We start from the raw sequence: 12,838 nt of genomic DNA, 5'->3' as shown, positions 1-12,838 counted from the left end.
GAGATAAAACCTAAACATAATAAACAACTATTGAAAGAGAAAATCATCATTAACTGCAGATGATGATTTACTTGAGGAATTCAAAGAATGCACTTGGCACAGTTAGATGCATTAAGGGGTTCAGCAATTTAGTCCATTTTCTTTTAAAAGGAAAAAACAATATTCTAAGATGAATAACTTCTTATATTATAAACTATATTATAAACATATTATAAACTCTTATATTATCCCACCAACATTTATAACACACATGTGCCAGGCACAGTGATTAAACACTTCTCCAACATAATCTTGCTTAAGAATCATATTTAATCCTTTCATTAATCCTAATAATGTAGGTGTGGCTCTTCTCATTTTACAAAAATAAACCTCTGCAAATTTAAATAACTAGCCAAAGGGAGAGGCAGAACTATGGTTCAAAATGAGGCCAAAGTCCATGTCTATGCTACTAGCCGGTGATTTTGGAAAACACAAAGGGAGAGATGAAAGGTCATAAATGCAACAAATAATATAAGACATAAGAGAAAATGTCAGTGAGGAATGTTAATCGTGTGCATGTGTGTATGTTCAGTCATTAAGTCATATCTGACTCTTTGTGACCCCATGGACTGTAGCCTTCCAGGCTCCTCTGTCCATGGGAATCTCCAGGCAAGATTACTAGAGTGGGTTGCCATTTCCTCCTCCAGGGGATATTCCCCACCAAGGGATCAAACCTGCATCTCTTATGTCTCCTGCACTGCAGGTGGATTCTTTACCACTAGTGCCACCTGGGAAGTCCATGTTGATAGTGTATAAATTACAAAACCTTATCAGTGGGTATTTAAAAGGTAAGCATAACTTTCAGGATGTACATACACACATAACATAATGCTGTATACCATATACTTCCATACACTCTAGAGACTGGAAATTGAGTATGTCAGCATTCTTTATACTTTGGGGAATTGAGAAAGAATTGTTGCCACTCCAGTATGAAAGCAGACTTGTAAAAGATTCTTAAACATCAATGATTACAACAAATTGATCTACTTTTATTTCCTGTATGTTGTGAAGGCAAGTTAAGACTATACAAATATACAATATCGGGATGGGAATCAGAGGTTTATCTTTTTTAAAATTTATCACTTGCCTATCTTATTTTTCTACCAGAAACAGGAATGCTGAAGAAATAACTGCATGCCTGTGGAAATTTTATTTTCCTGTGGTTTCCAGTCATTGCAGACTTACCCTCCCTGTTATTCAGGATGAGGGTTAAAATCCACATTCAAAGCCACACATAAGTGGGCTTGCAGAGGCTGAGCCTCTAAAACCACATGAAAATGGATTACAGAGAGGCAAGTGTCACTGCCTGTAAGTAATGCAGTAGGGACAGTAAAGCCAACATAACTGAGAGCTGTGCTCCCTCAGGACAAGGACCGTGCCTTCATTCTATATCATGGTACTGAGCCTGGAACCGAGTGGAGAGCATAGAGTCTAGCACAGAGCAGGTGTTCAGTTTCCTACATTTAGAGGATTATATAACCCTCCAAGCATTCCAAGTATTCAACAAAATTGAGTTACACATTTAAAATGAAATTTTAAGCTTGAAATCAAGAAATTAAAAACATTAAGAAAATTTAAGCCTGAACCCAAGAAATTAAACCATTGCTTTTTGCAAAGTGAAGAATCTTACTATAAGCACTTACAGTTCAACCCTTCAATAAAGAAGTTGTCCACTCTCTATTTTGGATTGTGTGATACACTCTGACTCTCAGCTTCCCTAGCCATACCATTTGGGTTCATGGGCATGCAAGGTTCATCTAATGATGTTATCCTGAATTACGCAATACAGGATAGCCTCACAAGGCTAAATTCTGTTTAACTGAGAGTTGAAAGATTAGCAAGCTGAGCCCTGTTAAAATTTGCAAAATGTGTTCCAGTTATACAAGAGGATGTCAGAAACAAATGGACACCATCCCATCCACTGTGTGAGTACTGAAATGCACTTCTAACATGTGCAAGGCCTTTCTCTCCTCACAGCTGGCCGAAGGCCCACAGTGCCAATAAGGATAAATTGAACTGGTCAAGTTTCACAAAACTTGTATGCCTTAAACAGATGCAGAGATCATTTTACTATTCCTAACTGTATATCCAAGGGAAATGAAGATGTACATCCACACAATGTGTACATGAATGTTCAGAGCAGTTTTAGGCATAGTATCCAAGACATGCGAATAAACTAAATTTTAACTGATGAATGGATAAATATGGACATATCCATACAATGGAATAGTATTCAAACCTAAAAAGAAATGAAGTGCTGACTTATTTTGCAACATGGATGAACCTTGAGAGCACACTAATGAAAGAAGGTGGTCACAAAGATTGCTTATTGTGTGATTCCATTTATATGAAACGTCCAGAAGAAATAAAAAGTAGATTAGTAGTTGTGAGAGGTTGCTGGTAGCAGGAAAACGGGGGTTTCAGAGGAAATGGGGAGGGTGATTTCTTAAGGGTACAGGGTTCTTTTGGGGTCAAAGTGTTCTAAAATTGTTTTGATGGGGTCTTCCCTGGTTGTCCAGTGGTTAAGAATCCACCTTGCAATGCAAGGGACACAAGTTCGACCCCCGATTGGGCAACTAAATCTGCGTGCTGCATGAAAGATCACACATGGCACAACTGGGACCCAATGCAGCCAAATATATCAGTGCTAAAAGAAGATTGTGGCGATGGGTACACAACTTCGTGAATATACCAAAAAACACCATGTTGTATACTTCAGATACATAAACTGTGGTATGTGAATTATATCTTAATAAAGTTGTTACCAAAAAAGCAGAAAATCATGCCAGGGGGTCCAGGCCTCCTGGAGGTGGAACGCAGGGCCATCTTGGTGGGCACTGGGAACACAGCAGATACGAACATTTTGGCATCAGGCTCCAAAAATGAGGTCAATTAGACTCTCTCAATTGAATCAGAATTCATCTGGTCAATTTTCCTTGGGCAACTCTATGTGGTCTGTTAAGTTCTAAGGACCCAACATGCCACGCTTTCCCATCTGGATGGCATTCTCGGTCAGGAAAAAACTGAAGTCAAGGATGACAGAGTTCTAGATGCAAGGCTAATTCTATCAATGGCAGTATTCAAAAGCTTGAGATTAATACAGTAGATCTGGAGGTATGCAAGCAATAGCTGGGGGCTTCCCAGGTGGTGCTAGTGGTAAAGAAAGTGTAGTCATTCAGTCATGTCTGACTCTTTGAGACCCCATGAACAGCAGCCCACCTGGCTCCTCTGTCCATGGAATTCTTTAGGCAAGAACACTGAGGTGGATTGCCATTTCCCTGCCGGCCAAGGCAGGAGACATAAGAGACTCAGGTTCAATCCCTGGGTCTGAAAGATCCGCTGGAGAAGGGCATGGCAACCCATTCCAGTATTCTTATCTGGGAAATCCCATAGACTGAGGAACGTGGCAGGCTACAGTCCATGTGGTCACAAACAGTCAGACACAATTGACTGAGCAGGCATGCAAGCAAGCATGACTATCTCTGGAGGGCTTCCCCTGACTCATCTGGAAAGTACCAGTTCCCAGATTACGAAGGGCATATCAGTCTTAAGGCTTCCGAGATATAACAGAAGACATGTCCAGGACCCTGAACCCAGAGGTTTGGGCCAAAGCAGACATGAAAGTGAGCAGGAAAGTGAGACTTCGATTCCTGGGAGGGAAGAGACACAGCCGACATTTAGTGTTGGGTGAAGCAGACTAAAACTCCTGGCTAGTTGAGGTGGGCTTCTAGGAAGCAGGGAGAAAAGCAAGCAAGAGAGAGATAGAATCCGGAGGCAGATAAGAGTTCTTTTCATAATTGCACAGGGGTACCACCATATGAAAGACAGTAGCTTAACTGAGACCTAGGGGTAAAGCACACACCATTTCACCTGGGTTTACTGATGGGCTGGTGTCCAGGATAGGTGGATTTACAGGTTGAACTACACAGGAAAGAGAAAGACAGATACCTCAAGTCAACAGCGACTGGATGGCAAGAACAGAGAATGCACTCTACCCGCCTAGGGAAGAGGCCAGGGCACAATGACTGGTACATGAATTCTTAAGACTTAATGGGGAGTGCTTAGTAAAGGGTGCAGGGCTGCCAGGAGGAGTGGCGCAGGCTGTTGAGCCAACTGCCTCCTAAGGCAGCAGCTTCCTTAGCTTTCGTACCACTGGCTGGCACTGAAGTCAGAGCACTTCTCTTTTTTTTTTTTTCCTTTTTTCTTTGACCATGCCACATGGCATGTAGGATCATAGTTCCCTGACTTGGGATCAAAGCCATGCCCCTTGCAGTGGAAGTGCATGGTCTTAACAACTGGACCACCAGGAAGTCTGGTTAGAGCACTTCTAGCCCCCAGCTTCAGCCACGACAGCTGACTGGAAGGCACAGTCAGGAGTCAGTGAGAGGATGTCAGGGGCCTGGATTCCTGGGAGAGGAGTCCCCTTCACGTCACTAGAGGATCTTGGTTTCCCACTGATTATTTCTGTCCTTTTACTTCCAGCAGAGAGAGAATGTCTGGACCTCCCTCTGCTCATTCACTCCCTTTTGGATCCTGGAATGCTTGAAGCACCTTGGGGCTAATTTCCACCCTGAGGGGGCCACCTGACAATATGATCACTTCCTAGTCCTATCAGGGTCCCTGGCTATGTGTACACACATGTACACACACAGAAATCACGGTGATCAGTTTGCTCCATACTGGTTTCTGGCTCAATGTGCAGGTATGAACCTAAATTATTTTCTGAGGATAACTTCTGACCAAGAGAGCATCAATAAGGGAGTTCCAGGCTGATTCATTCCGTAATTCTGACTTATGCACAACACTACCTCAACTTATCATTTCTTGCATTTTCCTATTTATTCTCTATTAATCGGTGACCTCGGTAACCATCTCAGTTAGGCAGATGCTTAGGAACACAGGATCTGGTCCCACTGTCCCTAATCTTTCTAAAATAATGATGATGAAAACAAAGAAAAGGCACAGTTTTCAATTATTCAAATGACTTCTCCTCCTTTGGACTTCTGCTAGTTTGTAGATGAGGCTTTACTGATTTAGTATTGCTATTTCTCAAACCATCAGCAATGCCAGACACAGCTGTCCCTTAAGTAAAAGTTCAAATACCTCCCAAACAGGTGGCGGTGCAGGGGGTGAAGCCAGCGTATTCCCAGTCGTAGGTCGTCTCACTGTCCTGCTCCTGCAGGGAGGCGGCCAGCTCTCGGGCTGCAGGGCTCTCATCACAGGGCTGCAGGAGGCAGGGCCGCTCTGTGGGCAGCCGGGGGCCCTCACACTCTTCCTCTGGCAGCTCGGTCTCAGTTTGCGTGAAGGTCAGGAGCACGCGGCACTTCACCTCTCGCACCTGAACACCTGGCCCACATGTGGCACTGCAGGTGGACCACGGCTCCGGAACGAACCTGCAGGCAACCGGGGAGCCCCAGGGATCGGAGCAGGGGAGGACACGGGCCATCAGTCCAAAGAGATCACAAAGGGGGAGTGACACATGAAGGAAAAAAGTAACTTCATTCAGAGGAGATTCAATATGTTTCAGAGGCTGTCCTTTTGTTGGTGCCTGAAAATGTGTCGTGGACAAACATTCCAACCTCATCAGCAACAGAAAGAAGCTTTTACCAGAGATCCACTGAACTTTTGCACCTATTTTATTTAACTCAAATTCTGTGCTCTGACCTTTGCATATCATCGTTAAAAGGTTTTCTGTAAGATTTGGTCATAATAAATCGTGTAGAGATAATTTCTACTCTGAGTTCTTTTATAACATGGAGATGTTCACCAGTATTTATTCAAGAAATCATTTTGGTGCTTACCCTGTCTTAACAGGAAGAGTTTTATTAAAATGTCTTGATATTTAGCAGCAAAACTGTAGGATAGCATGCTTTCTGCAGAGCGGTGGTGGTGGTTTAGTCACTAAGTTGTGTCCAACTCTTGCAACCCCATGGACTGTAGACCACCAGGCTCCTCTGTCCATGGGATTCTCCAGGCAAGAATTCTGGAAAGGGGTTGCCATTTCCTTCTCCTTCTGCAGAGTAGATGAAGTAGATGAAGCTTTAATATTCTTTTGTATTTAATATATGGGCTTCCCTGGTGGCTCAGTGGCAAATAATCTGCCTGTCATTGTGGGAGACACAGGTTTGATTCCTGGTCCAGGAAGAGCCCCTGGAGAAGGAAATGGCAACCCACTCCAGTCTTCTTGCCTAGAGAATTCCATGAACAGAGGAGCCTGGCGGGCTACAGTTTATGGGGTCCCAAAGAGTTGGACACGACTGAGCCAACTAAACAACATCAACATTTTAATATATAACAACACACAAAACTTCTGAATTTTCTTGAAACTATCACAGCTGTTGCCCAATCTGACTGAACAAAGCATGTATTTCTTATCCTGAATCTTTATCCACTTTGGCCTACAGGTCAAATCCCATCCACCTATTTCTGCACAGCCTACCTGCTAAGAATGATTTTCATAGTTTTAAATAGATGGGGAGAAAAAGGAAGGATAATACTTTGTGTCATGTAAAAATGACATAAAATTCAATGTGTGTCCATAACTAAAGATTTATTGGAATACAGTCATGGTCACTTGTTCAGCCTTGTTTACGGCTGCATTTGTGTTATGTGCCAGGTCTGAGGATTTGCAATATAGACTGTTTGGCTGGCAAAACCTAAGGTATTTATTATTTGGCTCTTTATAGAAAATGTTTACTGATTCCTGCATTGAATTTAAGACACAGACTCCATCGGGACATATAATTTTAAGACAATCTGAAGCAACACTTGCATCATGAGATATTAGTAACTGATAAGCTGGAAAGAGAGCAGTGATTGAGTAAGTCTGGAAAACACTGTTTTCAATAATGTTCAATAGGTTTATTTACCAAAAGATTTTCCCCAAAACTATGATATATGAACACATACCATACATACTCAAGGGGAGTGGATACGACGTGCATGATTTCCTAAATTTAAGTGAATATGACCTCTATTCATGGGAAAATTTTGTACTAAACAACTTCAGAAAAAATGCTGCTGAGCTGTTTGCTTCAAATACAGTTCCAAGGCTTAATGTTTAAAATCTCAGAATAGGCTGGTTGTAAAGAATCATCTAAGCATCTCTCTCTACATGAGGCTTCACCACAGTTATACACAAGAGCACAGCAGAATTGAAACATTATTGCTCTCCATGAGCAATAAAGAAATATCAATAACACCTCCCTTTTTTCATTTTGTTTTGTTGGAAATTATTACTTGGAAACTATTTTCTAATCCTCATTTTCCATGACTCAGCTCCTTAGGATGGAGTAGTACTGGAGCAATATTTGCATCTTTACTCTTTTCTGTGCTTGCTGTTTTCCCATGGGAAAACTGGAAAGGAGACTGATAAGAAGACACATCCATACAATGTATTCAATAATAGGATGATGTCATTGAAAAGAAGGAGGTGAATCTGTGAATTGATAAGGAATATTCTCCTTTTGGAGGCTGTTAAATGAAATAAGTGTGTGGTCTTGTGCTATAAGTATCATATGCTATGATCTTTTGTCTAACTACACAAAAGGACACAGACATGCCTATATAGTGTATATATTACATATTGTTGTTGTTCAGTCGCTAAGTCATGTCCCACTCTTTGCAACCCCATGAACTGCAGTACGCCAGGCTTCCCTGTCCTTCACTAACTCCCTGACTTTGCTCAAACTCATTTCCATGGAGTCAGTGATGTCATCCAATCATCTCATCCTCTGTCACCCCCCTTCTCCTCTTTCCCTCAATCTTTCCCAGTATGAGGATCTTTTCCAATAAGTTGGCTCTTTGCATCAGGTGACCAAAGTATTGAAGCTTTAGCATCATTTCTTCCAATGAATATTCAGGGTTGTTTTCCTTTAGGATTAACTGGTTTGATCTCCTTGCAGTCCAAGGGACTTTCAAGAGTCCTCTCCAGCACCACAATTCAGAAGCATGAATTCTTCAATGCTCAGCCTTCTTTATGGTCCAACTCTCACATCCGTACATGACTACTTGAAAAACCATAGTTTTGACTATACAGACCTTTGTTGGCAAAGTGATCTCTGCTTTTTAACACAATGTCTGTCATAGCTTTTCTTTCAAGGAGCAAGTGTCTTAATTTCATGGCTGCAGTTACCATCCACAGTGATTTTGGAGCTCAAGAAATTAAAATCTGTCACTTTTTTCCACTTTTTCCCCATCTATTTGTCATGAAGTAATGGGATTGGATGCCATGATCTTAGTGTTTTGAATGTTGAATTTTAAGCCAGCTTTTTTACTCTCCTCTCTCTTTCATCAAGAGGCTCTATAATTCCTCTTTACTTTTTGTCATTAGAGTGGTATCATCTGCATATCTGAGGTTGTTAATATTTCTCCCTGCACTCTTGATTCCAGCTCATGATTCATCCAGCCCTGCATTTCTCATGAGGTACTCTGCATATAAGTTAAATAAGCAGGGTGACAATATACAGCCTTGTACTCCTTTCTCAATTTTGAACCACTTTGTTATTTAACATCTGGTTCTAACGGTATAAATTTATAGCCTCTATGTTATCTATGATGATTTATATATAATTTCTCTTTTCAGGAAGTAACTGCAAGAGCTGGGAACTGGAGTTTATAGAAGGAGGCTTTTACTATATTTTGTTGCTTTTTTTTAAAATTAATTTTTATTGGAGGATAGTTGCTTTACAATGTTGTGTTAGTTTCTACTGTACAGCACAGTGAACCAGCTATACGTATACATGTATCCCCTCATTTTTTTTTTTTTGGATTTCCTTCCCAGTTAGGTCACCACAGAGCACTGAGAAGAGTTCCCTGTGCTATACAGTAGGCTCTCATGAGTTTTCTATTTTATGTATAGTATCAATAGTGTATATACATCAATCCCAATCTCCCAATTCATCCCACCCCATTCTTTCTGCTTTGGTGTCCATACAGTCGTTCTCTACATCTGTGTCTCTATTTCTTTTGCAAATAGGATCATCTATATGATTTTATAGATTCCATATATATGTTAATATCTGATATTTGTCTTTGTTCATTTTCAGTTTGCACCTTTTAAAGGCTTGAACTTTCTAACCATATACATACTATACTTTTATGGTCATTAATTTTTTCTCTTTTCTCTTTCACAATAAAAACTAAAATTGGGGATTATGTTTTAATGGGAAGTAGTTTTTTTTTCATTCAGATTGGACTCTTACGTCTCATAGATTCAGAATTCTGAGAGAAGGTGGAGTAAGTGAGAAGGTCCCTCTTAATTCCCAACAGGGCAAATGATGGTTACACTTGATGTTTTTCAGGTGTCCTGAATGTTTCAAGTTGGTTATCATTTTTTTTTTCTTAGCTTGTGGGATCTTCGTTCCCCAACCAGGGATCGAACCCCAGCCTTCAACAGTGAAAGTCTGGAGTTCCACCGGACCACCAGGAATTCTATCAAGTTGGTTTTCAAAGATCCTTGTAAGAGTCCTCTTAAAAAACAAATATCAGAACTGTCCAAATTATCCATGAGTTATCTGGGGGAGGCGAGATGGGGAGTCATGGTAACTCAAAAATGCATGCATCATCCTGTATGATTTTTCCCCTATGCATTATTTTTTATTTAAACAAAGGACATTATCATGTTCATGCAGTTCTGAATCTTGCTTTGTCTTTGTCCCCCCCTCTACACACACACACACACACACACACACACACACACACACACACACACAAACACACACACAGTAATTTTTTCTTTAAAGAAAAGAAAGTCATACAGCTGCACACAAGCATTTGAAAAGTGATGTCTGGGCAAAACAACCAGAGAAACAGAGCATGTTCCCTGTGTCTTTGCACAATGCATGCATGCATGCTCAGTTGTGTCCAACTCCACAACAGAAAAGATTTGTGTGTGTGTGTGTGTGTGCTCTTTTTTTAATTTTTTTATTTTTTTTGAAAGGAAAATAGAGTTTATTAGAGTGGGAGATGCTTTTATTTTTATCTTTTTTGGGGGGGGGTTTAGACAGTTTAATGGGCTTAGCATAGGTTGTAGTTCTAAAGGATTGCTTTTTCTTTCTTTTTTTTTTTGCTTCTCTTTTTTTAAAAATTTTTTTAATTTTAAAATCTTTAATTCTTACATGCGTTCCCAAAAGAGCAATTCAGGGGACTTCTCTGACGGTCCAGTGATTAAAAGACTTAGTATTCCAATGAAAGGGTGCAGGATCAATCCCTGGTCAGGGAATGCCACATGCCTTGAGGCCAAAAACCCAAAACATAAAAAAAAAGAACAATTCACTTATAAGAGAGCCTAGGCAGGAGATGATAAAACCACAGAATAAAATAGAAAACTACAGAGCTGAAGAAACAAACTGTGAAACATAACATTATTAGAAACTAACAATTCAGAACCAAGAGAAAAAAATAAAAGAAACATGGCTGAAGGTCAAATTAATAATATAGAAGCAAGACTTGGAAGTGAATGCAGTGTTGAGAGAAAGAGAAGTTTTAAAGCAATTAGAGGGGTGAATGGAGGGCTGGGCTGCAAAGGAAGCTCCTGGGTGATGGAGATGTTCTGTATCAAGAATGGGGCTGGGGTTCTGTGTTTCGTGTCCACCTGTTTAAACTCATCACTTTAGACAGACACAGATTTTGTATGTAAATTATATCTCTCTAAAATTGATTTTAATGCAGTTTTTAGAGATAAAATGAGAGAGAATCCAATATTGAAGATAGTTGGATTCTTCAAGTAGAGGTTTCGACACATGAAACAGAAAAAAAAAAGTTCATAAATAAAATATGTGAAAAATGTGCCTAAAATACAGCCTGGAAAGGTTACACTGTCTTCCAGGAAAAAGTGATACAAAATGATTAACATAAAAACCTAGAGCTTTCAGCAGAATGCCCTCCCTAAAGATGCCCACACCCTAACCCCTAGAATATATGAATATGCTATTACATGGCAAAAGGGATTCTGCAGATGTGATTAAGGTTATGGACCTCAAGATAGGGTGATTATCCCAGTGGGCCTACTCACACAAGTCCTTAAGAACAGAAAGAATCCTCTGGCTGGAGTCAGAGAGATGCAGCAGAGCACGAGAGGCACTCAACCCGCTGTGGCTCCGGGACGGAAGGGCCAGGAGCCAAGGGAGGCAGGAGGCCTCCAGAAGTGGGGAACAGCCCCTGGCCAAGAGCCAGCAAGGAAATGGAGATCTCAGCTCTGCAACTGCGTGGATCTGCACTCTGCCAACTGCCTGAATGAGCCTGGAAGTGGCTTCCACCCTTGGCCTCCAGAGAAGAGATCAGGCTGACAGATGCCGTGATTTTAGCCTAGTGGGATTTATAGAAATCAGCTAAATCTATTTGGTTTCTGACCCACCAAACTGTGAGATAATACATTTGTGCTGTCTTAAAGCACTGTTGCTGCTGCTGCTGCTAAGTCACATCAGCTGTGTCCGACTGTGCGACCCCAGAGACGGCAGCCCACCAGGCTCCCATCCCTGGGGCTCTCCAGGCAAGAATACCAGAGTGGGTTGCCATTTCCTTCTCCAGTGCAGGAAAGTGAAAAGTGAAAGTGAAGTCACTCAGTCATGTCCGACTCTTTGTGACCCCATGGACTATAGCCTACCAGACTCCTCCATCCATGGGATTTCCCAGGTAAGAGTACTAGAGTGGGTTGCCATTGCCTTCTCCAGTCTTAAAGCACTAAGTTTATGTAAATGAATATACTTAAAAAATAAGACTTTGAGGATGAAAAAAAGAATTCCATAAGCATCTAGGTACAAAAATCAAGTCCCTTATAAGAATAAAGTCAGGTGGAATTCAGACTCAGCAACATTCAAAACCAGAAAAAGATGAACAAAATTTTTGAGAGAGAGAGTTGGGGTCCCAAGAATATTATGTCCAGTCAAACTGCTATTCAAATACAAAGGCAATAATTTCCTGTTATATAGCAACAGTAACAGTACCAACCTAATGGGGTTAGGTTGGGATTAAATGAGATGTCAGAGTGAAAAGTTCAATAATTACAACAAAAATGACAACTAACATTAATTACATTGTTATTTGTGTGAGACACTGTTCCATGTACTTCACATATGTTTCATCATTTACTCATAGCAACAACCCCATCAGGAAGTATTATTATTCCCATTGTACAGATGAGGAAACTGAGGATAATTTATCAAAAATAACATAGTAGCTACTGGCATTATTTTACCCTGCCTCAGCAGTATCATAGGTGAGAGATGCAATTTGAGATCATCCCAGATGACAATCAAAGGAGCCCAGGAAAATCTGACAACACTATTTTGGGGCATTTATTTTTCTGATTTCAAAAATGAATAAACAAACACCAATATCCACTAAAATAAATTTTTGCTATTAAAGAAGAATGTAACATATATCTGTGAAAGGAAAGCATATTTTGGGAAAATATATTATCGGTAACAGAAGGAAACGCTACAGCATCTCCTTAAAAGTTTATGACAATAAAATTCAAGGAAACGTTCTATAAGACAAAAGATAAATGAAGAGATTAAGAAAGTCAAAACATGAACTTCCGTGGTGGTCCAGTGGTTAAGAATCCATGCGCCAATGTAGGGGACTAGGGTTCGATTTCCGGTTTGGGAAGAAACCACGTGCTATAGAGCAAGTAAGCCCGCGTGCCACAACTGCCGAAGCCTGCACCCTAGAGCCCATGCTCCGCAACCAGAGGGTCCTCCGCAGTGAGAAGCCTGCACGCTGCAACTAGGAAGGCCCTGTTCACAGCAACAAAGACCAAGGCAGGACAAAAACAAACAGAACACTCAAAAAATGG

General features: G+C 40.8%; 1 protein-coding gene across 5 annotated transcripts in view; it reads right to left on the bottom strand.

Moving 5' to 3' along the window:
* ADAMTSL3 (ADAMTS like 3) overlaps window positions 1–12,838 on the bottom strand; it is a 387,010-nt gene that overhangs the window by 124,286 nt on the left and 249,886 nt on the right. For all 5 annotated transcript variants that reach the window (XM_069558966.1, XM_069558965.1, XM_069558968.1 and 2 more), the window contains exon 16: window positions 5,146–5,435. In XM_069558966.1, the coding sequence (XP_069415067.1) occupies window positions 5,146–5,435 (290 nt within the window). The remainder of the gene's footprint in view (window positions 1–5,145; window positions 5,436–12,838) is intronic.

The sequence above is a fragment of the Ovis canadensis genome, chromosome 18 (assembly GCF_042477335.2).
Source record: "Ovis canadensis isolate MfBH-ARS-UI-01 breed Bighorn chromosome 18, ARS-UI_OviCan_v2, whole genome shotgun sequence".
NCBI lineage: Eukaryota > Metazoa > Chordata > Mammalia > Artiodactyla > Bovidae > Ovis > Ovis canadensis.
Note: the sequence above shows the minus strand (reverse complement) of the source record. Positions and strands in the feature narration are given on the sequence as shown.